The sequence below is a fragment of the Triticum dicoccoides genome, chromosome 3A, assembly GCF_002162155.2.
Source record: "Triticum dicoccoides isolate Atlit2015 ecotype Zavitan chromosome 3A, WEW_v2.0, whole genome shotgun sequence".
NCBI lineage: Eukaryota > Viridiplantae > Streptophyta > Magnoliopsida > Poales > Poaceae > Triticum > Triticum dicoccoides.
In genome coordinates, this window is record NC_041384.1 from 567,228,700 (window position 1) to 567,256,338 (window position 27,639).

General features: G+C 43.3%; 1 protein-coding gene across 1 annotated transcript in view; it reads left to right on the forward strand.

Moving 5' to 3' along the window:
- Positions 1-1,640: 1,640 nt before the first annotated feature.
- Positions 1,641-27,639, forward strand: part of LOC119272574 — a 62,096-nt gene continuing 36,097 nt past the window's right edge. The window contains exon 1 of the mRNA XM_037554042.1: positions 1,641-1,710. Within this exon, the coding sequence (XP_037409939.1) occupies positions 1,641-1,710 (70 nt within the window). The remainder of the gene's footprint in view (positions 1,711-27,639) is intronic.

The following is a 27,639-nucleotide window of genomic DNA, read 5'->3' on the forward strand; positions in this document are numbered from 1 at the left end:
TCCCTAGGGAACCTCAATTGTCACACGGGGGGGGGGGGCTGTTGCCGGAGATCCAGTCGGCGACGAGGTGGCCTCAGTTGGATGTCCCTCGAGGTCAGGGCGATGCAACGAGCCAACGACGGGTCGAGGTCGGGGCAGGGCGAGGCGACTAAACAGCGGGATGGCACGGCGGTGGGGTAAGATGGGTGTGGCGGCGGGGAGGCAAGCCGCCTCTGGCGATGGCGTGGGAGTTCAATGGTTGCCTCTGCCAGTTTTAGGGAAAAGCTTATGAGAAGACCTTTTACCATAGATAGAGGGGAGGTTGGGATCCCCTAAAAAATCGCGTTTATGAGATATGTTGGAGCAGTAATTGCCCAACTCCCCTTATACCAGGTTTTTTTTCATACGGGGAAGATTACTTGTTTGAGATGCTCTGACTAATGCAAATGTTCGAGCACTCTATGTATGATGTGATCAAGTGATACGTCCCAATGTATCTATAATTTATAAAGTATCCATGCTATGTTTATATTATTTATTTATGTTTTTGGCACAATATTTATTTGGACTAACCTATCCAGTGCCAGAGGCCAGTTTCTGTTTTGTATTGTTTTGGGATTTTCAGGTAAAAAATCATGGAGCCAGAATGAACATGATTTTTTGTGTTTTTTATGAAAAATATTAGATTGTTGGGCAAATAAATCATCATAAGGCGGTGCACGAGGGCTCCACACGGCCTCATGGCGCGACCAGGGCCACTCCCGTGGAGGCTCCTTAAGTCATTTGACGCCCTTCTTTCACCGCGAGAAAACTAATTTTATAGAAAAAAAAGCTCTCTTAAAATTTCAGCCTGATCGGAGTTATGGATATTTAAGAAACAATGTTCAACCAGAAAACAAAAGCGGAAAACGGAAGACAGAAAAGAGAGATCCAATATAGGGAGTGACCCCCTCTCCGGGGGGCAAGGAAGAAGAAGAAAGAGGGGGGTCTTCCCCCTCGCCTTTGGTGGTGCCGGGACGCCGTCGGGGACATCTCCGTCATCACCATCACCAACAAATGTATCTCCATTCTCATGGGGACGTGTGAGTAGTTCATCATTGGGGCTCAGGGTATGTAGTAGTAGTTATGTGTTCGACCTCTCTCTCCCATGTCCTTGAAGGATTCCGATCTTGATTGTATCATGAGCTTTATTAATATAGTTGGATCTTATGATGTTCATCCCCCTTTTATTATTTCTGTGGTGAATCGATTCTTGCTCTTTGAAGTTTTTTTATGTTGGATAAAATACTTTGAATTTGAGATCATATGATGCATGTCTAACAATTAAATTGCATATACACATGGTGACAGTGGGGTACTCTATGCATAAATGTTGAATGATAGGTTGTCATGGTAGGATTTCTGGAACTATCCGTAGCACACATTGAGGTTGTTCAATATATGATCAAGATTGCACACCTACGTGATTTCATCCTACTTTCTTCAATAAAAATATAGACTTTGGAGTGGTTCTTTGTTGCACTTTTTGAGGGCATATTATGTTGTTTAACTATGTTAATGATGTTGAGAGTTTGCCACTAGTGAAAGTATGAAACCTAGGACCTGTTTTCAAGCATTGGGATACCGCTTTTATTCACTTGCTATGTTGGATATTCTCGGTGATGGATGTGCTATCACATGATGACTTCGTCCATGACTTGTCACCCTTTGGGCGATCTGATATGCTCGCAGGCAAGCTCTCAATGAGCAGATATTCCAAAGTCCACATGCCACTCATAGATTCATACCGAGATACATTACAGAGTTGAATGATTGCAAACCAAACAAGGCTACTGCGACAAGGCCGACTGTAGCAAGACACCCTTGTCCAAGGTGGATCCCACCAGAGCAAGGTATAGCCAAGATTAGAGTGGACGGCCGGTCTCGCGGACGTCCAATGATGGAGCCTACATCGCTGTGTGTCACGATTCTACCGGTATGTACTTGGGTGCTTCAGTGGTACGATGATCAGATATCACAGACCCAACAACCCTGGAGGCGTTAGCGTGCCGGGAAGCTTTGGCCCTTTCCATTGACCTCTCATTTTCGCATGTGCAAATTGCATCGGATTGTAAGGGGGGTCAATGATATAAAGCAAGGTACATGTGGGATGTATGGAGCAATTATCAAGGAAATTATAGACACTACATAGTTTCAGAGTTGCTCTTTCATCTTCGAAGGGCGAGACACCAATTTTGAGGCTCATAGCCTCGCTAGACATGCTTTTGGCGTGGGGACAGGTCACCATTCATGGCTTCTAAATCTTCCATATTTATCTTGTATTCCCATGAACATTACTGTGTAATCAATAAAGTGTGTTTAGACTCAAAGTAAATAAATAAAATAAGCCAAAAGCCAAAACCAAAAGCCCATATTTAAATGATTTTTTGACTTTTAAGCCAAAATAAAAAGAGCAATGCTACGCATCGGCCGGCGGATCTTTTTAAAAGATCCACCGCCTCGATAGTCATTTGATCCGACGTTATCTAGCGGCACGGATATTTCCTCACCATCACAACAAAGGCATGGTTGTTGAATCCTTCTTTGCAAAACACCATATATTGCAGAAACATTTGTAACGAGGTTCCATTATAGAGTTATTATTTTTTCATCGCAATTTTTATGTAACATGGGTGTTGTTGTGGAATGACTTCTAGAACACATATGATGTTGCATAACTATTTTTCTTAACTTTTTTGCAACATGGATGTCGTTGGAGAACGACTTCTGCAACACAGATGATGTTGCAACAAAGATGATGTTGCAGAATTTATCTTTCCGTCTAATTTTTTTACAAAATGGTTATTGTTGTGAAAGGACTTCTGAAACACAGATGATGTTGCAGATTTTTTTGTCTTAACTTTTTTGCAACATGGATGTTGTTGGAGAACGATTTCTGCAACACAGATGATGTTGCAATAAAGATGATGTCGCAAAACTTATTTTTCTGTCTTAGCTTTTTTACAAAATGGCTATTGTTGCGAAAGGACTTCTGCAACACAGATGATGTTGCAGATTTTTTTTGTCTTAACTTTTTTGCGACATGGATGTTGTTGGAGAACAATTGTTGCAACACGGATGATGTTGCAACAAAGATGATGTCGCGGAATTTATTTTTCTGTCTTAAGTTTTTTACAAAATGGTTATTGTTGCGAAAGGACTTCTGCACAGATGATGTTGCAGATTTTTTTGTCTTAACTTCTTTGCAACATGGATGTTGTTGGAGAACGATTTCTGCAACACAGATGATGTTGCAACGAAAATGGTGTCACGGAATTTATTTTTCCGTCTTAATTTTTTACAAAATGGTTATTGTTGCGAAAGGACTTCTACAACACAGATGATGTTGCAGATTTTTTTGTCTTAACTTTTTTTGCAACATGGATGTTGTTGGAGAACGATTTCTGCAACACAAATGATGTTGCAGAATTTATTTTTTGTCTTAGCTTTTTTACAAAATGGTTATTGTTGCGAAAGGACCTCTGCAACACACATGATACAACAACAACAACAAAGCCTTTAGTCCCAAACAAGTTGGGGTAGGCTAGAGGTGAAACCCATAAGATCTCGCAACCAACTCATGGCTCTGGCACATGGATAGCAAGCTTCCACGCACCCCTGTCCATAGCTAGCTCTTTGTCGATACTCCAATCCTTCAGGTCTCTCTTAACGGACTCCTCCCATGTCAAAATCGGTCGACCCCGCCCTCTCTTGACATTCTCCGCACGCTTTAGCCGTCCGCTATGCACTGGAGCTTCTGGAGGCCTGCGCTGAATATGCCCAAACCATCTCAAACGATGTTGGACAAGCTTCTCCTCAATTGGTGCTACCCCAACTCTATCTCGTATATCATCATTCCGGACTCGATCCTTCCTCGTGTGGCCACACATCCATCTCAACATACGCATCTCCGCCACACCTAACTGTTGAGCATGTCGCCTTTTAGTCGGCCAACACTCCGCGCCATACAACATTGCGGGTCGAACCGCCGTCCTGTAGAACTTGCCTTTTAGCTTTTGTGGCACTCTCTTGTCACAGAGAATGCCAGAAGCTTGGCGCCACTTCATCCATCCGGCTTTGATTCGATGGTTCACATCTTCATCAATACCCCCATCCTCCTGCAACATTGACCTCAAATACCGAAAGGTGTCCTTCCGAGGTACCACCTGGCCATCAAGGCTAACCTCCTCCTCCTCACAGCTAGTAGTACTGAAACCGCACATCATGTACTCGGTTTTAGTTCTACTAAGCCTAAACCCTTTCGATTCCAAGGTTTGTCTCCATAACTCTAACTTCCTATTTACCCCCGTCCGACTATCGTCAACTAGCACCACATCATCCGCAAAGAGCATACACCATGGGATATCTTTGTATACCCCTTGTGACCTCATCCATCACCAATGCAAAAAGATAAGGGCTCAAAGCTGACCCCTGATGCAGTCCTATCTTAATCGGGAAGTCATCGGTGTCGACATCACTTGTTCGAACACTTGTCACAACATTATTGTACATGTCCTTGATGAGGGTAATGTACTTTGCTGGGACTTTGTGTTTCTCCAAGGCCCACCACATGACATTCCGCGGTATCTTATCATAGGCCTTCTCCAAGTCAATGAACACCATATGCAAGTCCTTCTTATGCTCCCTATATCTCTCCATAAGTTGTCGTACCAAGAAAATGGCTTCCATGGTCGACCTCCCAGGCATGAAATCAAACTGATTTTTGGTCATGCTTGTCATTCTTCTTAAGCGGTGCTCAATGACTCTCTCCCATAGCTTCATTGTATGGCTCATCAGCTTAATTCCACGGTAATTAGTACAACTCTGAACATCCCCCTTGTTCTTGAAGATTGGTACTAATATACTCCATCTCCATTCTTCTGGCATCTTGTTTGCCCGAAAAATGAGGTTGAAAAGCTTGGTTAGCCATACTATCGCTATGTCCCCGAGACCTTTCCACACCTCAATGGGGATACAATCAGGGCCCATCACCTTGCCTCCTTTCATCCTTTTTAAAGCCTCCTTCACCTCAGACTCCTGGATGCGCCGCACAAAACGCATGCTGGTCTCATCAAAGGAGTCATTCAGTTCAATGGTAGAACTCTCATTCTCCCCATTGAACAGCTTGTCGAAGTACTCCCGCCATCTATGCTTAATCTCTTCGTCCTTCACCAAGAGTTGGCCTGCTCCGTCCTTGATGCATTTGACTTGGCCAATATCCCTCGTCTTCCTCTCCCGGATCTTAGCCATCTTATAGATGTCCCTTTCACCTTCCTTCGTGCCTAACCGTTGGTAGAGGTCCTCATATGCCCGACCCCTTGCTTCACCAACAGCTCGCTTTGCGGCCTTCTTCGCCATCTTGTACTTCTCTATGTTGTCTACACTCCTATCCAGGTATAGGCGTCTGAAGCAATCTTTCTTCTCTTTAAGCGCCTTCTGGACATCATCATTCCACCACCAGGTATCCTTATCTTCGCTTCTCCTTCCCCTGGACACTCCAAACTCCTCCGAGGCCACCTTACGAATGCAAGTCGCCATCTTCATCCACACATTGTCCGCATCCCCTCCTTCCTCCCAAGGGCCCTCCTTAAATACCCTCTCCTTGAACACCTGAGCTACCTCCCCCTTGAGCTTCCACCACTTCATTCTAGCGACCTTGGCACGCTTATCCCGCTGGACACGAATCCGAAAGCGGAAGTCAGCAACCACCAGCTTATGCTGGGGTACAACACTCTCCCCAGGTATCACCTTACAGTCTAGGCACGCACGCCTATCTTCTCTTCTCGAGAGGATGAAATCAATCTGGCTAGAGTGTTGGCCACTACTAAAAGTCACCAGATGTGATTCTCTCTTTCTAAAGAGGGTGTTAGCTACAATCATGTTGTAGGCTAGAGCAAAGCTTAAGACATCTTCTCCTTCTTGATTCCTGATGCCATAGCCAAAGCCCCCATGCGCCCCTTCAAAACTTGTGTTAGATGTACCCACGTGGCCATTGAGGTCTCCTCCTATGAAGAGCTTCTCACCAATCGGTACACTCCTAACCATGTCTTCCAAGACTTCCCAGAACTCCCTCTTGGTGTTCTCATTGTGGCCTACTTGCGGGGCATATGCGCTGATAACATTGAGAACCAAGTCCTCAGCTACCAGCTTGACCAGGATAATCCGGTCCCCACGTCTCCTGACGTCTACCACTCCATACTTGAGGCTCTTGTTGATCAAGATGCCTACGCCATTTCTGTTTGCAGCCGTCCCCGTGTACCACAGCTTGAAGCCGGTATCCTCCACCTCCTTCGCCTTCTGTCCTCTCCATTTGGTTTCTTGGACGCAAAGGATATCAACACCTCTCCTCACTGCTGCATCAACTAGCTCCCGAAGCTTCCCTGTCAAAGACCCTACGTTCCAGCTACCTAAGCGAATCCTCCTAGGCTCGGCTAGCTTCCTTACCCTTCGCACTCGTCGAGTCAAATGCGAAGACCCTTGCTCATTTTCCACTACATCCGGGCGCCGATGTAGCGCGCCACTAAGGATGCGACGACCCGATCCTCGCTCACTTGCCACCGTATTCGGATCAAGATACGGCGCGCCACTTGGGGGTGACGGCCCGGCCCTTGCCCATTTTCCACCACACCCGGGTTCCGATGTGGTGCGTCGCTGAGAGGGTTACGCCCCAACGAAAATCTTTTGGGTTTCATCTCCATAAGAGTGGCTGAGTTTTTACGTTGGCTCGCCAAGCCTATCACAACCCTCCTCCTTTACCCGGGCTTGGGACCGGCTATGTTGAGACAACATAGGCGGAGTTAAAAGGGCAACCTGGTGCATGTAGCTCCCGCTTGCGCAGGGTCCAGGGAAGGGTCCGACCACTTTGGGTCTATAGTACGCAGCCTTTCCCTACATTTCTGTAAGAGGCTGTTTCCAGGACTTGAACCCATGACCTCATGGTCACAAGGCAGCAGCTTTACCACTGCGCCAAGGCTCCCCTTCCAACACACATGATATTGTAGGAAAAAAATTCGAACTGGAACACCTAGCATTCCAAATTACCTCAGACCAACCAAATCAACGTTCACTTGCACGGTAACATTTGGGGGAGATTGGTCAGCCACACACGCTTGCTAATATGATCAGCACACACTAGTGCGCGTCGGTCCTAAGCAAACGGTTTTTAACCCCTTTCCGCGACGGCATTTGGAACCGTCGCCAAGTGAGTGTGTGCGATAGCGTGTCCTTCGCACATGACCCAGAAATCGTCGGGGATAGTCCCTCCTGGGTCCCAGGCTGGGGCCGTGTGCGATCGGGCGAGGCATCGAAACCCAATCATTTCCGTAGGTATATACATCCCACACGGTAATCCGAGAAAAATATTTCCGTAGGTATGTAGATCCCACACGGAGAATCCGAGAAAAACATTTATGTTCGTATGTATATCACACACAGTCAATCCAAGGAATATGTTTCCGTTCTCATGTACATCCCACATAGTCAATCCAGGGAACACGTTTCCGTTCGGACGTATATCCCACACAGTTTTATGTGTAGGCTCGTGTGTGAAAGTAGTAACTATCATACATGGTTTGCCATGGTTAACTGTTTGCTTTTATCAGCTATATCACACACGATTTGATGAAGAAAACTGTGTGGCATTGGGCTATCCATCGCAAGCGCTTTTTCTGCTAGAACCGTTTGCAAAGGTCCATGACACATTTAGTAGGTTTATTAGTTTACAATTAATAATTGCAGTATTACGCAAATTCACATTTCATATCGAACTGTTGTTTGCCAATTTCATATCAGGCACATAAATATATTATAACATCACAGTACGGTAGCTACATGAAAACAACACATTACAACATATAGCTAGTTCAACTTCATAAGAACAATGTATTCATTTCCCTAATTGAGATCATCCAGGCTCGTCTTATCCACCTCAGCTTTCAGTTCAGTAAGAACCCATTTTGCACGGGCCAACTAGGAAAGTGCTTCCTCCTTCGCCAATACCATCTTAGCAAAGTCTGATTTTAAAAATCTGAGCTCATTCTCCACCTTCAACTTTTTATCCCACATCTTGAAATATGCTTCAGCCTTGACAACACTTTCTCTAAGCTACGTGTGTTCTCTTCCTCATACATGCTCCAGAGCTTCGCTAGGCACATCTTCAAAGACAGTGGCCACTCTTGATCAACCCACTCCAAGTAAGAACACTTCCATTTCATCCTATAATATTTGAAACTAGATCGGTAACAATTGTAGGGGAAATGGGTTTATAGCAACATAGAAAATCACCAATGCTTATTTTGAAAAACTGAAGAAACATGTTAATTATGACATATCTTCTCAAAAATATCAATGTGCAAATGAAATAATTGGTACTGAGAAAACAACCAAATTCTGGAGCATCGGAAGCTATAATTAATTACAACGACGCTACAAGTTCTTACTCATGTACAATAAATAACAAATTGAATATTTTATGAGAAAGGTAAATATAACTGCAACAACATAGCGATAGTGTTTGGATGACAACAAATTGATACTAACACGTGTGTACATGCACAAATTTGGTAACATAGAACTAATAGCACTAAGGTCGTCCACTATGTATGCCAAAACTGGGTAAAGACAACTGTTGCTACATCAGTGCCCTGCACTGGCGAGCCGATGCAGCGGAAAAAAAATCAGGGACCCGGACTCCGGAGCACGTAGTTGCTCCGATGCCCCATTCCTTTGTGCCATAACGATTTAGTATTTTACTGGTTGGCTGCTCGGATGTGTGGACCAAAGTTGGTTGCACAAACTGCTGAAGCGGTGTGATACGTCCGTTTTGCATCATGCTTTTATATCGATATTTATTGCATTATGGGCTGTTATTACACATTATGTCACAATGCTTATGCCTATTCTCTCTTATTTTACAAGGTTTGCACAAAGACGGAGAATGCCAACAACTGGAATTCTGGGTTGGAAAAGGAGCAAATATTAGAGACCTATTCTGCACAACTCCAAAAGTCCTGAAACCCCAAGGAAGTCAGTTTTCGATTATATAAAAAATATTGGGCGAAGAAAGCACCGGAGGGGGGCCACCCACCATCCACGAGGGTGGGGGGTGCGCCCCCCTGTCTCGTGGCCCCCCTGGCAGGCCTCCGCTGCCCATCTTTGGCTATATGGAGTATTTCGCCCTGAAAAAATCATAAGCAAGCTTTCGTGACGAAACACCGCTGCCACGAGGCGGAACCTTGGCGGAACCAATCTAGGGCTCCGGCGGAGCTGTTCTGCCGGGGAAACATCCCTCCGGGAGAGGGAAATCATCACCATCGTCATCACCATCGATCCTCTCATCGGGAGGGGGTCAATCTCCATCAACATCTTCACCAGCACTATCTCATCTCAAACCCTAGTTCATCTCTTGTATCCAATCTTTGTCTCAAAACCTCAGATTGGTACCTGTGGGTTGCTAGTAGTGTTGATTACTCCTTGTAGTTGATGCTAGTTGGTTTACTTGGTGGAAGATCATATGTTCAGATCCTTTATGCATATTAATACCCCTCTGATTATGAACATGAATATGATTTGTGAGTAGTTACGTTTGTTCATGAGGACATGGGAGAAGTCTTGCTATAAGTAGTCATGTGAATTTGGTATTCGTTTGATATTTTGATGAGATGTATGTTGTCTTTCCTCTAGTGGTGTCATGTGAACATCGACTACATGACACTTCACCATCGTTTGGACCTGGGGGAAGGTATTGTGAAGTAATAAGTAGATGATGGGTTGCTAGAGTGACAAAAGCTTAAACCCTAGTTTATGCGTTGCTTCGTAAGGGGCTGATTTGGATCCATATGTTTCATGCTATGGTTAGGTTTACCTTAATACTTCTTTTGTAGTTGCGGATGCTTGCACGAGGGGTTAATCATAAGTCGGATGCTTGTCCTAGTAAGGGCAGTACCCAAGCAGTGGTCCACCCACATATAAAATTATCAAAGTACCGAACGCGAATTCATATGAGCGTGATGAAAACTAGCTTGACGATAATTCCCATGTGTCCTCGGGAGCGTTTTCCTTTATATAAGAGTTTGTCCAGGCTTGTCCTTTGCTACAAAAAAGGATTGGGCCATCTTGCTGCACCTTATTTACTTTTATTACTTGTTACCTGTTACCAATTACCTTATCACAAAACTACCTGTTACCGATAATTTCAGTGCTTGCAGAGAATACCTTACTGAAAACTGCTTATCATTTCCTTCTGCTCCTCGTTGGGTTCGACACTCTTACTTATCAAAAGGACTACGATAGATCCCCTATACTTGTGGGTCATCAAGACTCTTTTCTGGCGCCGTTGTCGGGGAGTGAAGCGCCTTTGGTAAGTGGAATTTGGTAAGGAAAAAATTATATAGTGTGCTGAAATTTACTGTCACTTGTTACTATGGAAAGTAATCCTTTGAGGGCTTGTTCGGGGTATCTTCACCCCGACCAGTAGAGCAAAGAGTTGCTCCTCAACCTACTGAACCAACTGAAAATGTTTACTTTGAAATTCCTTCGGGTATAATAGAGAAAGTGCTAGCTAATCCTTTTACAGGAGATGGAACATTGCATTCCGATTTGCACCTAATCTATGTGGATGAAGTTTGTGGATTATTTAAGCTTGCAGGTATGCCCGAGGATGTTATCAAGAACAAGGTCTTCCCTTTATCTTTGAAGGGAAAGGCATTGACATGGTTTAGGCTATATGATGATATTGGATCATGGAACTACAACCGATTGAAATTGGAATTTCATCAGAAGTTTTATCCTATGCATCTGGTTCATCGTGATTGTAATTATATATATAATTTTTGGCCTCGCGACTGAGAAAGCATCGCTCAAGCCTGGGGGAGGCTTAAGTCAATGTTATATTCATGCCCCAATCATGAGCTCTCAAGAGAAATCATTATTCAAAAAAAATTATGCTAGGCTTTCTCTCAATAATCGCTCCATGTTCGATACTTCTTGTAGTGGATCTTTTATGATGAAGACTATTGAATTCAAATGGGATTTATTGGAAAGAATTAAACACAACTCTGAAGATTGGGAACTTGACGAAGGTAAGGAGTCAGGTATAACACCTAAGTTTGATTGTGTTAAATCTTTTATGGATACCGATGCTTTTCGTGAATTTAGCACTAAATATGGACTTGACTCTGAAATAGTAGCTTCTTTCTGTGAATCATTTGCTACTCATGTTGACCTCCCTAAGGAGAAGTGGCTTAAATATCATCCTCTCATTGAAGTAAAAGTAGTTTAACCTATTAAAGTTGAAGAAAAGACTATCACTTATAATGTTGATCCTATTGTTCCTACCGCTTATATTGAGAAGCCACCTTTCCCTACTAGAATAAAGGATCATGCTAAAGCTTCAACTGTGGTTCGTAAGAGTAATACTAGAACACCTACACCCTCCGAGCAAATTAAAGTTGAACCTAGTATTGCTATGGTTAAAGATCTCTTGGTTGATAATATTGATGGGCATGTAATTTACTTTTGTGATGAAGCCGCTAGAATTGCTAGACCCGATACTAAAAATAAACATAGACCTGTTGTAGGCATGCCTGTTATTTCTATTAAAATAGGAGATCATTGCTATCATGGCTTATGTGATATGGGTGCTAGTGCGAGTGCAATACCTTATTCTTTATATGAAGAAATTATGCATGATATTGCACCTGCTGAGATAGAAGGTATTGATGTTACAATTAAGCTTGCCAATAGAGATACTATTTCATCGGTTGGGATTGTTAGAGATGTTGAAGTCTTGTGTGCAAAAGTTAAATATCCTGCTGATTTTCTTGTTCTTGGTTCCCCACAAGATGACTTTCGTTCCATTATATTTGGTAGACCCTTCTTGAATATTGTTAATGCTAAGATAGACTGCAAAAAGGATATTGTTTCTGTTGGTTTAGGGGATATGTCTCATGATTTTAATTTTGCTAAATTTCGTAGACAACCCCATGATAAAGAATTGCCTAGTAAAGATGAAATTATTGGTCTTGCTTCTATTGACATGCCTCCTAATGATCCTTTGGAACAATATTTGCTAGACCATGAGAATGATATGTTTATGAATGAAAGAAGGGAAATAGATGAAGTATTCTTTAAACAGGGACCTGATGTCTACTACACAACCTTCTTCTTGTAGACGTTGTTGGGCCTCCAAGTGCAGAGGTTTGTAGGATAGTAGCAAATTTCCCTCAAGTGGATGACCTACGGTTTATCAATCCGTAGGAGGCGTAGGATAAAGACGGTCTCTCTCAAGCAACCCTGCAACCAAATAACAAAGAGTCTCTTGTGTCCCCAACACACCTAATACAATGGTAAATTGTATAGGTGCACTAGTTCGGCGAAGAGATGGTGATACCAGTGGTATATGGATGGTAGATAATAGTTTTTGTAATCTAAAAATATAAAAACAGCAAGGTAACGAATGATAAAAGTGAGTGTAAACGGTATTGCAATGTGTTGAAACAAGGCTTAGGGTTCATACTTTCACTAGTGCAAGTCCTCTCAACAATAATAACATAATTGGATCACATAACTATCCCTCAACATGCAACAAAGAGTCACTCCAAAGTCACTAATAGCGGAGACCGAACGAAGAGATTATGGTAGGGTACGAAACCACCTCAAAGTTATTCTTTCCAATCAATCCGTTGGGCTATTCCTATAAGTGTCACAAACAGCCCTAGAGTTCGTACTAGAATAACACCTTAAGACACAAATCAACCAAAACCCTAATGCCACCTAGATACTCCAATGTCACCTCAAGTATCCGTGGGTATGATTATACGATATGCGTCACACAATCTCAGATTCATCTATTCAACCAACACATAGAACCTCAAAGAGTGCCCCAAAATTTCCAGCGGAGAATCACGACGAAAACGTGTGCCAACCCCTATGCATAAGTTCATGGGCGGAACCCGCAAGTTGGTCACCAAAACATACATCAAGTGAATCACGTGATATCCCATTGTCACCACAGATATGCACAGCAAGACATACATCAAGTGTTCTCAAATCTTTAAAGACGCAATCCGATAAGATTACTTCAAGGGGAAAACTCAATCCATTACAAGAGAGTAGAGGGGGGAAGAAACATCATATGATCCAAATATAATAGCAAAGCTCGCGATACATCAAGATCGTACCACCTCAAGAACACGAGAGAGAGAGAGATCAAGCACATAGCTACTGGTACATACCCTCAGCCCCGAGGGAGAACTACTCCCTCCTCATCATGAAGAGCACTAGGATGATGAAGATGGCCACCAGAGAAGGATTCCCCCTCCGGTAGGGTGCCGGAACGGGTCTAGATTGGCTTTCGGTGGCTACAGAGGCTTATGGCGGCGGAACTCCCGATATATTGTGCTCTCGGATGTTTTTAGGGTATATGAAGATATATAGGCGGAAGAAGTACGTCAGGGGAGCCACGAGGGGCCCACGAGGGTGGAGTGCATGCCCAGGGGGGCGCCCCCTACCTCGTGGCCTCCTCGAAGCTTCCCTTACGTGGACTCCAAGTCTTCTGGGCTTCTTCTGATCCAAAAATAAGTTCCGTGAAGTTTCAGGTCAATTGGACTCCATTTGATTTTCCTTTTCTGCGATATCCTAAAACAAGGAAAAAACAGAAACTGGCACTGGGCTCTGAGTTAATAGGTTAGTCCCAAAAATCATATAAAATAGCATATAAATGCATATAAAACATTCAAGGTTGATAATATAATAGCATGGAACAATCAAAAATTATAGATATGTTGGAGACGTATCAGCATCCCCAAGCTTAATTCCTGCTCGTCCTCGAGTAGGTAAATGATAAAAATAGAATTTTTGATGTGGAATGCTACCTAACATATTTCTCTAAGTAATTCTTCTTTATTGTGGCAAGAATATTTCAGATCCATAAGATTCAAGACAAAAGTTTAATATTGACATAAAAATAATAATAATACTTCAAGCATACTAACCAAGTAATCATGTCTTCTCAAAATAACATGGCCAAAGAAAGTTATCCCTACAAAATCATATAGTCTGGCTAAGCTCCATCTTCACCACATAAAATATTTAAATCATGCACAACCCCGATGACAAGCCAAGCAATTGTTTCATACTTTTGATGTTCTCAAACTTTTTCAATCTTCACGCAATACATGAGCGTGAGCCATGGATATAGCACTATAGGTGGAATAGAATGATGGTTGTGGAGAAGACAAAAAGGAGAAGATAGTCTCACATCAACTAGGCGTATCAACGGGCTATGGAGATGCCCATTAATAGATATCAATGTGAGTGAGTAGGGATTGCCATGCAATGGATGCACTAGAGCTATAAGTGTATGAAAGCTCAAAAAGAAACTAAGTGGGTGTGCATCCAACTTGCTTGCTCACGAAGACCTAGGGCAATTTGAGGAAGCCAATCATTGGAATATACAAGCCAAGTTCTATAATGAAAGATTCCCACTAGTATATGAAAGTGACAACATAGGAGACTCTCTATCATGAAGATCATGGTGCTACTTTGAAGCACAAGTGTGGTAAAAAGGATAGTAGCATTGTCCCTTCTCTCTTTTTCTCTCATTATTTTATTTTATTTTTTTATTTGGGCCTTTCTCCTTTTTTATGGCCTCTTTTTTTCTCTCTTTTTTTATTTGGGCTTCTTTGGCCTCTTTTATTTATTTATTTTCGTCCGGAGTCTTATCCCGACTTGTGGAGGAATCATGGTCTCCATCATCCTTTCCTCACTGGGACAATGATCTAATAATGATGATCATCACAATTTTATTTACTTACAACTCAAGAATTACAACTCGATACTTAGAACAAGATATGACTCTATATGAATGCCTTCGGCGGTGTACCGGGATGTGCAATGACTCAAGAGTGACATGTATGGAAGAATTATGAACAATGGCTTTGCCACAAATACAATGTCAACTACATGATCATGCAAAGCGATATGACAATGATGGAGCGTGTCATAGTAAACAGAACGGTGGAAAGTTGCATGGCAATATTGTTGGAAATATGCCCTAGAGGCAATAATAAAAGTGTTATTATTATATTTCCTTGTTCATGATAATTGTCTTTTATTCATGCTATAACTGTATTATCCGGAAATCGTAATACACGTGTGAATACATAGACCACAATATGTCCCTAGTGAGCCTCTAGTTGACTAGCTCGTTGTGATCAACAGATAGTCATGGTTTCCTGGCTATGGACATTGGATGTCGTTGATAACGGGATCACATCATTAGGAGAATGATGTGATGGACAAGACCCAATCCTAAGACTAGCACAAAAGATCGAGTAGTTCATTTGCTAGAGCTTTGCGAATGTCAAGTATCTCTTCCTTTGACCATGAGATCGTATAACTCCTGGATACCGTAGGAGTGCTTTGAGTGTATCAAACGTCACAACGTAACTGGGTGACTATAAAGGTGCACTACAGGTATCTCCGAAAGTATCTATTGTTTTATGCGGATCGAGACTGGGATTTGTCACTCCGTGTAAACGGAGAGGTATCTCTGGGCCCACTCGGTAGGACATCATCATATGCGCAATGTGACCAAGGAGTTGATCACGGGATGATGTGTTACGGAACGAGTAAAGTGACTTGCCGGTAACGAGATTGAACAAGGTATCGGTATACCGACGATCGAATCTCGGGCAAGTAAAATACCGCTAGACAAAGGGAATTGTATACGGGATCGATTGAGTCCTTGACATCGTGGTTCATCCGATGAGATCATCGTGGAACATGTGGGAGCCAACATGGGTATCCAGATCCCGCTGTTGGTTATTGACCGGAGAACGTCTCGGTCATGTCTGCATGTCTCCCGAACCCGTAGGGTCTACACACTTCAGGTTCGATGACGCTAGGGTTATAAAGGAAGCTTGTATGTGGTTACCGAATGTTGTTCGGAGTCCCGGATGAGATCCCGGACGTCACGAGGAGTTCCGGAATGGTCCGGAGGTAAAGATTTATATATAGGAAGTCCTGTTTCGGCAATCGGGACAAGTTTCGGGGTCATCGGTATTGTACCGGGACCACCGGAAGGGTCCCGGGGGCCCACCGGGTGGGGCCACCTGCCCCGGGGGGCCACATGGGCTGTAGGGGGTGCGCCTTGGCCTACATGGGCCAAGGGCACCAGCCCCAAGAGGCCCATGCGCAAGGAAACTTGGAGAGGGAAGAGTCCTAAAGGGGGAAGGCACCTCCGAGGTGCCTTGGGGAGGATGGACTCCTCCCCATCCTTAGCCGCACCCCTTCCTTGGAGGAGGGGGCAAGGCTGCGCCTCCCCCCTCTCCCTTGGCCCTATATATAGTGGGGAAAAGGAGGAGCAATCATACCTAAGGCCTTTGGTTGCCTCCCTCTCCCTCCCGTGACATATCTCCTCTCCCGTAGGTGCTCGGCGAAGCCCTGCAGGATTGCCACGCTCCTCCACCACCACCACGCCGTTGTGCTGCTGCTGGATGGAGTCTTCCTCAACCTCTCCCTCTCTCCTTGCTGGATCAAGGCGTGGGAGACGTCACCGGGCTGTACGTGTGTTGAACGCGGAGGTGCCGTCCGTTCGGCACTTGATCATCGGTGATCTGAATCACGACGAGTACGACTCCATCAACCCCGTTCACTTGAACGCTTCCGCTTAGCGATCTACAAGGGTATGTAGATGCACTCCCCTTTCTACTCGCTGCTGGTCTCTCCATAGATAGATCTTGGTGTTACGTAGGAAAATTTTTGAATTTCTGCTACGTTCCCCAACAGTGGCATCATGAGCTAGGTCTATTGCGTAGATTCTATGCACGAGTAGAACACAAAGTAGTTGTGGGCGTTGATTTTGTTCAATATGCTTGCCGTTACTAGTCTTATCTTGATTCGGCGGCATCGTGGGATGAAGCGGCCCGGACCGACCTTACACGTACTCTTACGTGAGACTGGTTCCACCGACTGACATGCACTAGATGCATAAGGTGGCTAGCGGGTGTCTGTCTCTCCTACTTTAGTCGGATCGGATTCGATGAAAAGGGTCCTTATGAAGGGTAAATAGCAATTGGCATATCACGTTGTGGTCTTTGCGTAGGTAAGAAACGTTCTTGCTAGAAACCCATAGCAGCCACGTAAAACATGCAACAACAATTAGAGGACGTCTAACTTGTTTTTGCAGGGTATGCTATGTGATGTGATATGGCCAAAGGATGTGATGAATGATATATGTGATGTATGAGATTGATCATGTTCTTGTAATAGGATTCACGACTTGCATGTCGATGAGTATGACAACCGGCAGGAGCCATAGGAGTTGTCTTTATTTTTTGTATGACCTGCGTGTCATTGAAGAACGCCATGTAAACTACTTTACTTTATTGCTAAACGCGTTAGTCATAGAAGTAGAAGTAGTCGTTGGCGTGACAACTTCATGAAGACACGATGATGGAGATCATGATGATGGAGATCATGGTGTCATGCCGGTGACAAGATGATCATGGAGCCCCGAAGATGAAGATCAAAGGAGCTATATGATATTGGCCATATCATGTCACTACACTATTTGATTGCATGTGATGTTTATCATGTTTATGCATCTTGTTTGCTTAGAACGACGGTAGTAAATAAGATGATCCCTTACAACAATTTCAAGAAGTGTTCTCCCCTAACTGTGCACCGTTGCTACAGTTCGTCGCTTCTAAGCACCACGTGATGATCGGGTGTGATGGATTCTTACATTCACATACAACGGGTGTAAGACAGTTTTACACAGCGAAAACACTTAGGGTTAACTTGACGAGCCTAGCATGTACAGACATGGCCTCGGAACACGGAGACCGAAAGGTCGAGCATGAGTCGTATAGCAGATACGATCAACATGAAGATGTTCACCGACGTTGGCTAGTCCGTCTCACGTGATGATCGGACACGGCCTAGTTGACTCGGATCATGTGATCACTTAGATGACCAGAGGGATGTCTATCTAAGTGGGAGTTCATAAGATGAACTTAATTATCTTGAACATAGTCAAAAGACCTTTTGCAAATTATGTCGTAGCTCGCGCTTTAGTTCTACTGTTTTAGATATGTTCCTAGAGAAAATATAGTTGAAAGTTGATAGTAGCGATTATGCGATCAGTAGAAAGCTTATGTCCTTAATGCACCGCTCAGTGTGCTGAACCCCAACGTCGTTTGTCGATGTTGCGAACATCGGACATACACGTTGTGATAACTACGTGATAGTTCAATTAAATGGTTTAAGTAGAGGCACCAAAGACGTTTTCGAAACATCGCGGAACATATGAGATGTTTCGAGAGCTGAAATTGGGATTTCAGGCTCGTGCTCACGTCAAGAGGTATAAGACCTCCGACGATTCTCTTAGCCTGCAAACTAAGGGAGAAAATCTCAATCGTTGAGCTTGTGCTCAGATTGTCTGAGTGCAACAATCACTTGAATTGAGTGGGAGTTGATCTTCCAAATGAGATAGTGATGTTTCTCCAAAGTCATTGCCACCAAGCTGCTAGAGCTTCGTGATGAACTATAACATATCAAGGATAGAGATAATGATCCTTGAGGTATTCGCGTTGTTTGACATCGCGAAAGTAGAAATCAAGAAGGAGCATCAATTGTTGATGGTTGGTGAAACCACTAGTTTCAAGAAGGGCAAGGGAACAAAGGGATACTTCATGAAACGGCAAATCAGCTGCTGCACCAATGAAGAAACCCGAGATTGAACCCAAACCCGAGACTAAGTGCTTCTGTAATAAGGGGAACAACCACTGGAGCAGCATTACCCTAGATACTTGGTAGATGAGAAGACTGGCAAGGTCGATAGAAGTATATTGGATATACATTATGTTAATGTGTACTTTACTAGTACTCCTAGTAGCACCAGGGTATTAGATACCGGTTCGGTTGCTAAGTGTTAGTAACTCGAAATAAAGAGCTACGGAATAAATGGAGACTAGCTAAAGGTTAGCTGACGATATATGTTGGAAGTGTTTCCAAGTTTGATGTGATCAAACATCGCACGCTCCCTCTACCATCAAGATTAGTATTAAACCTGAATGGTTTATTGAATCTCGATCGTAGTGATACACATTTTCATGCCAAAAATATAAGATAGTAATGATAGTACCACTTACTTGTGGCACTGCCATGTAAGTCATAATGGTATAAAACGCATGAAGAAGCTCCATGCTGATGGATCTTTGGACTCACTCGTTTTTGAAAAGTTTGAGACATGTGAACCATGTCTATTGGTGTATATGCATGAAGAAACTCCATGCAGATGGACCGTTCGGACTCACTTGATTTTGAATCACTTGAGATATGCAAATCATACCACATAGGCAAGATGACTGAAAAGCCTCGGTTTCAATAAGATGGAACAAGATAGCAACTTGTTGGAAGTAACACATTTTGATGTGTGCAGTCCAATAAGTGCTGAGGCATGCAGTGAATATCGTTATGTTCTTACTTCATAGATGATTCGAGTAGATGTTGAGAATATTTGCTTCATGAAACACAAGTCTGAATTATTGAATGGTTCAAGTAATTTCAGAGTGAAGTAGAAGATCATTGTGACAAGAGGATAAAATGTCTATGATATGATCATAGAGGAATATCTGAGTTACGAGTTTTGGCACACAATTTAGACATTGTGGAAATTGTTTCGCAATTAATACCGCCTGGAACACCATAATGTGATGGTGTGTCCGAACATCATAGTTGCACCCTATTGGATATGGTGCGTACCATGATGTCTCTTATCGAATTACCACTATCGTTCATGGGTTAGGCATTAGAGACAACCACATTCACTTTAAATAGGGCACCGCGTAATTCCGATGAGATGACACCGTATGAATTATGGTTTAGAGAAACCTAAGTTGTCATTTCTTAAAGGTTTGGGGCTGCGACGCTTATACGAAAAAGTTTCAGGTTGATAAGCTCGAACCCAAAGCGGATAAAATGCATCTTCATAGGAAACCCAAAACAATTGGGTATACCTCCTAATTCAGATCCGAAAGCAATATGGATTGTTTCTAGAATCGGGTCCTTTCTCGAGGAAAAGTTTCTCTCGAAAGAATTGAGTGGGAGGATGGTGGAAACTTGATGAGGTTATTGAACTGTCTCTTCAACTAGTGTGTGGCAGGGCACAGGAAGTTGTTCCTGTGGCACCTACACCAATTGAAGTGGAAGCTTATGATATTGATCATGAAACTTCGGATCAAGTCACTACCAAACCTCGTAGGACGATAAGGACACGTACTACTTCGGAGTGGTAAGGTGATCCTGTCTTGAAGGTCATGTTGCTAGACAACAATGAACCTACGAGCTATGGAGAAGCGATGGTGGGCCCGAATTCCGACAAATGGTTAGAAGCCATGAAATCCGAGATAGTATCCATATATCAGAACAAAGCATGGACTTTGATGGACTTGCCCGATGATCGGCAATCCATTGAGATAAATGGATCTTTTAAGAAGAAGACGGACGTGGATGATAATGTCACCATCTATGAAGCTCGACTTGTGGCAAAGTGTTTTCCGACAAGTTCAAGGAGTTGACTACGATGAGATTTTCTCACTCGTAGCGATGCTTAAAGTCCGTCGGATTCATGTTAGCATTAGCTGCATTTATGAAATCTGGCAGATGGATGTCAAGACAAGTTTCCTTACTAGTTTTCGTAAGGAAAGGTTGTATGCAATACAATCAGAAAAGTTTTGTCGATCCTAAGGATGCTAAAAGGTATGCTAGCTCCAGCAATCCTTCTAAGGACTGGAGTGAGCATCTCGGAGTTGGAATGTATGCTTTGATGATGATCAAAGATTTTGGGTTTGTACAAAGTTTATGAGAAACTTGTATTTCCAAAGAAGTGAGTGGGAGCACTATAGAATTTCTGATGAGTATATGTTGATCAGAAATGACGTAGAATTTCTAGAAAGCATATAGGGTTATTTGAAAGGTGTTTTTCAATGGAAAGCCTGGATTAAGCTACTTGAACATTGAGCATCAAGATCTATTAGGATAGATCAAAATGCTTAATAATACTTTCAAATGAGCACATACCTTGACATGATCTTGAAGGTGTTCAAGATGGACCAGTCAAAGAAGGAGTTCTTGCCTGAGTTGTAAGGTACGAAGTTAAGACTTAAAGCTCGACCACGGCAGAAAAGAGAGAAAGGACGAAGGTCGTCCCCTATACTTTAGACGTAGGCTCTACAGTATGCCATGCTGAGTACCGCACCTGAAGTGTGCCTTGCCATGAGTCAGTCAAGGGGTACAAGAGTGATCCAAGAATGGATCACAGGACAGCAGTCAAAGTTATCCTTAGTAACTAGTGGACTAAGGAATTTTTCTCGATTATGGAGGTGGTAAAAGAGTTCGTCGTAAAGGGTTACGACGATGCAAGCTTGACACCTATCCGGATAGCTCTGAGTAGAGAGACCGGATACATATAATGGAGCAATAATTTAGAATAGCTCCAAGTAGAACAGTTGTTTGGAATAGCTCCAAATAGAGCGTGGTAGCTGCATCTAGGAGATGACATAGAGATTTGTAAAGCACACACGGATCTGAAAGGTTCAGACCCGTTGACTAAAACCTCTCTCACAAGCAACACGATCAAACTTAAAACTCATTGAGTATTAATCACATAGTGATGTGAACTAGACTACTGACTCTAGTAAACTCTTGGGTATTAGTCACATGGTGATGTGACCTGTGAGTGTTAATCACATGGCGATGTGAACTAGATTATTGACTCTAGTGCAAGTGGGAGACTGTTGGAAATATGCCCTAGAGGCAATAATAAAAGTGTTATTATTATATTTCCTTGTTCATGATAATTGTCTTTTATTCATGCTATAACTGTATTATCCGGAAATCGTAATACACGTGTGAATACATAGACCACAATATGTCCCTAGTGAGCCTCTAGTTGACTAGCTCGTTGTGATCAACAGATAGTCATGGTTTCCTGGCTATGGACATTGGATGTCGTTGATAACGGGATCACATCATTAGGAGAATGATGTGATGGACAAGACCCAATCCTAAGACTAGCACAAAGATCGTGTAGTTCGTTTGCTAGAGCTTTGCCAATGTCAAGTATCTCTTCCTTTGACCATGAGATCGTGTAACTCCTGGATACCGTAGGAGTGCTTTGAGTGTATCAAACGTCACAACGTAACTGGGTGACTATAAAGATGCACTACAGGCATCTCCGAAAGTATCTATTGTTTTATGCGGATCGAGACTGGGATTTGTCACTCCGTGTAAACGGAGAGGTATCTCTGGGCCCACTCGGTAGGACATCATCATATGCGCAATGTGACCAAGGAGTTGATCACGGGATGATGTGTTACGGAACGAGTAAAGTGACTTGCCGGTAACGAGATTGAACAAGGTATTGGATACCGACGATCGAATCTCGGGCAAGTAAAATACCGCTAGACAAAGGGAATTGTATATGGGATCGATTGAGTCCTTGACATCGTGGTTCATCCGATGAGATCATCGTGGAACATGTGGGAGCCAACATGGGTATCCAGATCCCGCTGTTGGTTATTGACCGGAGAACGTCTCGGTCATGTCTGCATGTCTCCCGAACCCGTAGGGTCTACACACTTAAGGTTCGATGACGCTAGGGTTATAAAGGAAGCTTGTATGTGGTTACCGAATGTTGTTCGGAGTCCCGGATGAGATCCCGGACGTCACGAGGAGTTCCGGAATGGTCCGGAGGTAAAGATTTATATATAGGAAGTCCTGTTTCGGCCATCGGGACAAGTTTCGGGGTCATCGGTATTGTACCGGGACCACCGGAAGGGTCCCGGGGGCCCACCGAGTGGGGCCACCTGCCCCGGGGGGCCACATGGGCTGTAGGGGGTGCGCCTTGGCCTACATGGGCCAAGGGCACCAGCCCCAAGAGGCCCATGCGCAAGGAAACTTGGAGAGGGAAGAGTCCTAAAGGGGGAAGGCACCTCCGAGGTGCCTTGGGGAGGATGGACTCCTCCCCATCCTTAGCCGCACCCCTTCCTTGGAGGAGGGGGCAAGGCTGCGCCTCCCCCCTCTCCCTTGGCCCTATATATAGTGGGGAAAAGGAGGAGCAATCATACCTAAGGCCTTTGGTTGCCTCCCTCTCCCTCCCGTGACATATCTCCTCTCCCGTAGGTGCTCGGCGAAGCCCTGCAGGATTGCCACGCTCCTCCACCACCACCACGCCGTTGTGCTGCTGCTGGATGGAGTCTTCCTCAACCTCTCCCTCTCTCCTTGCTGGATCAAGGCGTGGGAGACGTCACCGGGCTGTACGTGTGTTGAACGCGGAGGTGCCGTCCGTTCGGCACTTGATCATCGGTGATCTGAATCACGACGAGTACGACTCCATCAACCCCGTTCACTTGAACGCTTCCGCTTAGCGATCTACAAGGGTATGTAGATGCACTCCCCTTTCTACTCGTTGCTGGTCTCTCCATAGATAGATCTTGGTGTTACGTAGGAAAATTTTGAATTTCTGCTACGTTCCCCAACAGTGGCATCATGAGCTAGGTCTATTGCGTAGATTCTTTGCACGAGTAGAACACAAAGTAGTTGTGGGCGTTGATGTTGTTCAATATGCTTACCGTTACTAGTCCAATCTTGTTTCGACGGTATTGTGGGATGAAGCGGCCCGGACCGACCTTACACGTACTCTTACGTGAGACAGGTTCCACCGACTGACATGCACTTGGTGCATAAGGTGGCTAGCGGGTGCCAGTCTCTCCCACTTTAGTCGGAACGGATTCGATGAAAAGGGTCCTTATGAAGGGTAAATAGCAATTGGCATATCACGTTGTGGTTTTGCGTAGGTAAGAAACGTTCTTGCTAGAAACCCATAGCAGCCACGTAAAACATGCAACAACAATTAGAGGACGTCTAACTTGTTTTTGCAGGGTATGCTATGTGATGTGATATGGCCAAAGGATGTGATGAATGATATATGTGATGTATGAGATTGATCATGTTCTTGTAATAGGATTCACGACTTGCATGTCGATGAGTATGACAACTGGCAGGAGCCATAGGAGTTGTCTTTATTTTTTGTATGACCTGCGTGTCATTGAAGAACGCCATGTAAACTACTTTACTTTATTGCTAAACGCGTTAGTCATAGAAGTAGAAGTAGTCGTTGGCGTGACAACTTCATGAAGACACGATGATGGAGATCATGATGATGGAGATCATGGTGTCATGCCGGTGACAAGATGATCATGGAGCCCCGAAGATGAAGATCAAAGGAGCTATATGATATTGGCCATATCATGTCACTACACTATTTGATTGCATGTGATGTTTATCATGTTTATGCATCTTGTTTGCTTAGAACGACGGTAGTAAATAAGATGATCCCTTACAACAATTTCAAGAAGTGTTCTCCCCTAACTGTGCACCGTTGCTACAGTTCGTCGCTTCTAAGCACCACGTGATGATCGGGTGTGATGGATTCTTACATTCACATACAACGGGTGTAAGACAGTTTTACACAGCGAAAACACTTAGGGTTAACTTGACGAGCCTAGCATGTACAGACATGGCCTCGGAACACGGAGACCGAAAGGTCGAGCATGAGTCGTATAGCAGATACGATCAACATGAAGATGTTCACCGACGTTGGCTAGTCCGTCTCACGTGATGATCGGACACGGCCTAGTTGACTCGGATCATGTGATCACTTAGATGACCAGAGGGATGTCTATCTAAGTGGGAGTTCATAAGATGAACTTAATTATCTTGAACATAGTCAAAAGACCTTTTGCAAATTATGTCGTAGCTCGCGCTTTAGTTCTACTGTTTTAGATATGTTCCTAGAGAAAATATAGTTGAAAGTTGATAGTAGCGATTATGCGATCAGTAGAAAGCTTATGTCCTTAATGCACCGCTCAGTGTGCTGAACCCCAACGTCGTTTGTCGATGTTGCGAACATCGGACATACACGTTGTGATAACTACGTGATAGTTCAATTAAATGGTTTAAGTAGAGGCACCAAAGACGTTTTCGAAACATCGCGGAACATATGAGATGTTTCGAGGGCTGAAATTGGGATTTCAGGCTCGTGCTCACGTCAAGAGGTATAAGACCTCCGACGATTCTCTTAGCCTGCAAACTAAGGGAGAAAATCTCAATCGTTGAGCTTGTGCTCAGATTGTCTGAGTGCAACAATCACTTGAATTGAGTGGGAGTTGATCTTCCAAATGAGATAGTGATGTTTCTCCAAAGTCATTGCCACCAAGCTGCTAGAGCTTCGTGATGAACTATAACATATCAAGGATAGAGATAATGATCCTTGAGGTATTCGCGTTGTTTGACATCGCGAAAGTAGAAATCAAGAAGGAGCATCAATTGTTGATGGTTGGTGAAACCACTAGTTTCAAGAAGGGCAAGGGAACAAAGGGATACTTCATGAAACGGCAAATCAGCTGCTGCACCAATGAAGAAACCCGAGATTGAACCCAAACCCGAGACTAAGTGCTTCTGTAATAAGGGGAACAACCACTGGAGCAGCATTACCCTAGATACTTGGTAGATGAGAAGACTGGCAAGGTCGATAGAAGTATATTGGATATACATTATGTTAATGTGTACTTTACTAGTACTCCTAGTAGCACCAGGGTATTAGATACCGGTTCGGTTGCTAAGTGTTAGTAACTCGAAATAAAGAGCTACGGAATAAATGGAGACTAGCTAAAGGTTAGCTGACGATATATGTTGGAAGTGTTTCCAAGTTTGATGTGATCAAACATCGCACGCTCCCTCTACCATTTATATGCAAAAGGTTTCAACATTTTATCACATTCTGACTTTTCTAGGGAATTATTGCAACAGCGGTAAACTTTCTGTTTTCAAACAGCAACATGTGGACTTCTAAAATAGGCATAGTCAAGGCTATCAATGCCACTTTTATTGAAATAAAAGATGAAAAACATTGTTCTAAATAACAGCAAGCAAATCTTAACAAAATAAATTGATGCTCCAAGCAAAACACATATCGTGTGGTGAATAAAAATATAGCTCCAAGTAAAGTTACCGATGAACGAAGACGAAAGAGGGGATGCCTTCCGGGGCATCCCCAAGCTTAGGCTCTTGGCTATCCTTGAATATTACCTTGGGGTGCCTTGGGAATCCCCAAGCTTAGGCTCTTTCCACTCCTTATTCCATAGTCCATTGAATCCTTACCCAAAACTTGAAAACTTCACAACACAAAACTTAACAGAAAACTTGTAAGCTCCGTTAGTATAAGAAAATAAATCACCACTTCAAGGTACTGTAATGAACTCATTATTTATTTACATTGGTGTTAAACCTACTGTATTCCAACTTCTCTATGGTTTATAAACTCTTTTACTAGTCATAGATTCATCAAAATAAGTAAACAACACATGAAAAACAGAATCTGTCAAAAACAGAACAGTATGTAGTAATCTGGATCAAACGTATACTTCTGGAACTCATAAAATTCTCAAATAAATTGCTGGACCTTAGTAATTTATCTATTAATCATCTGCAAAAATAATTAACTAAATAGCACTTTCAAAATAAAAATGGTAGCAATTCTCGTGAGCGCTAAAGTTTCTGTTTTTTACAGCATGATCAACAAGACTTTCCCCAAGTCTTCCCAAAGGTTCTACTTGGCACAAACACTAATTAAAAGCATAAAACCACATCTAAACAGAGGATAGATGAATTATTTATTACTAAACAGGAACAAAAGGCAAGTAACTAAAATAAAATTGGGTTGCCTCCCAACAAGCGCTATCGTTTAACGCCCCTAGCTAGGCATGATGATTTCTGTGATGCTCACATAAAAGATAAGAATTGAAACATAAAGAGAACATCATGAAGAATATGACTAGCACATTTAAGTCTAACCCTCTTCCTATGCATAGGGATTTTGTGAGTAAACAATTTGTGGGAACAATAATCAACTAGCATAGGAGGGCAAAACAAGCATAACTTCAAAACTTTAAGCACATAGACAGGAAACTTGATATTATTGCAATTCCTACAAGCATATGTTCCTACCTCATAATAATTTTCAGTAGCATCATGAATGAATTCAACAATATAACCAGCACCTAAAGCCTTCTTTTCATGATCTACAAGCATAGAAATTTTATTACTCTCCACATAAGCAAAATTCTTCTCATTGAGAATAGTGGGAGTATCATAAGAGACTCGAATACTATAAATTGTTTCCACATTAAAAGAGTAATGTTCAGAAAAGGGGAAATCATAATCATGACAAGTTTTATAAATATAATTGTTGGGTTTCGTAGTAATTTCAAAAAATTTCCTACGCACACGCAAGATCATGTGATGCATAGCAACGAGATGGGAGAGTGTTGTCTACGTACCCACGCAGACCGACTGCGGAAGCAATGACGCAACGTAGAGGAAGTAGTGTACGTCTTCCCGATCCGACCGATCAAGCACCGAAACTACGGCACCTCCGAGTTCGAGCACATGTTCAGCTTGATGACGATCCCCGGACTCCGATCCAGCAAAGTGTCGGGGAAGAGTTCCGTCAACACGACGGCGTGGTGACGATCTTGATGTACTACACCAGCAGGG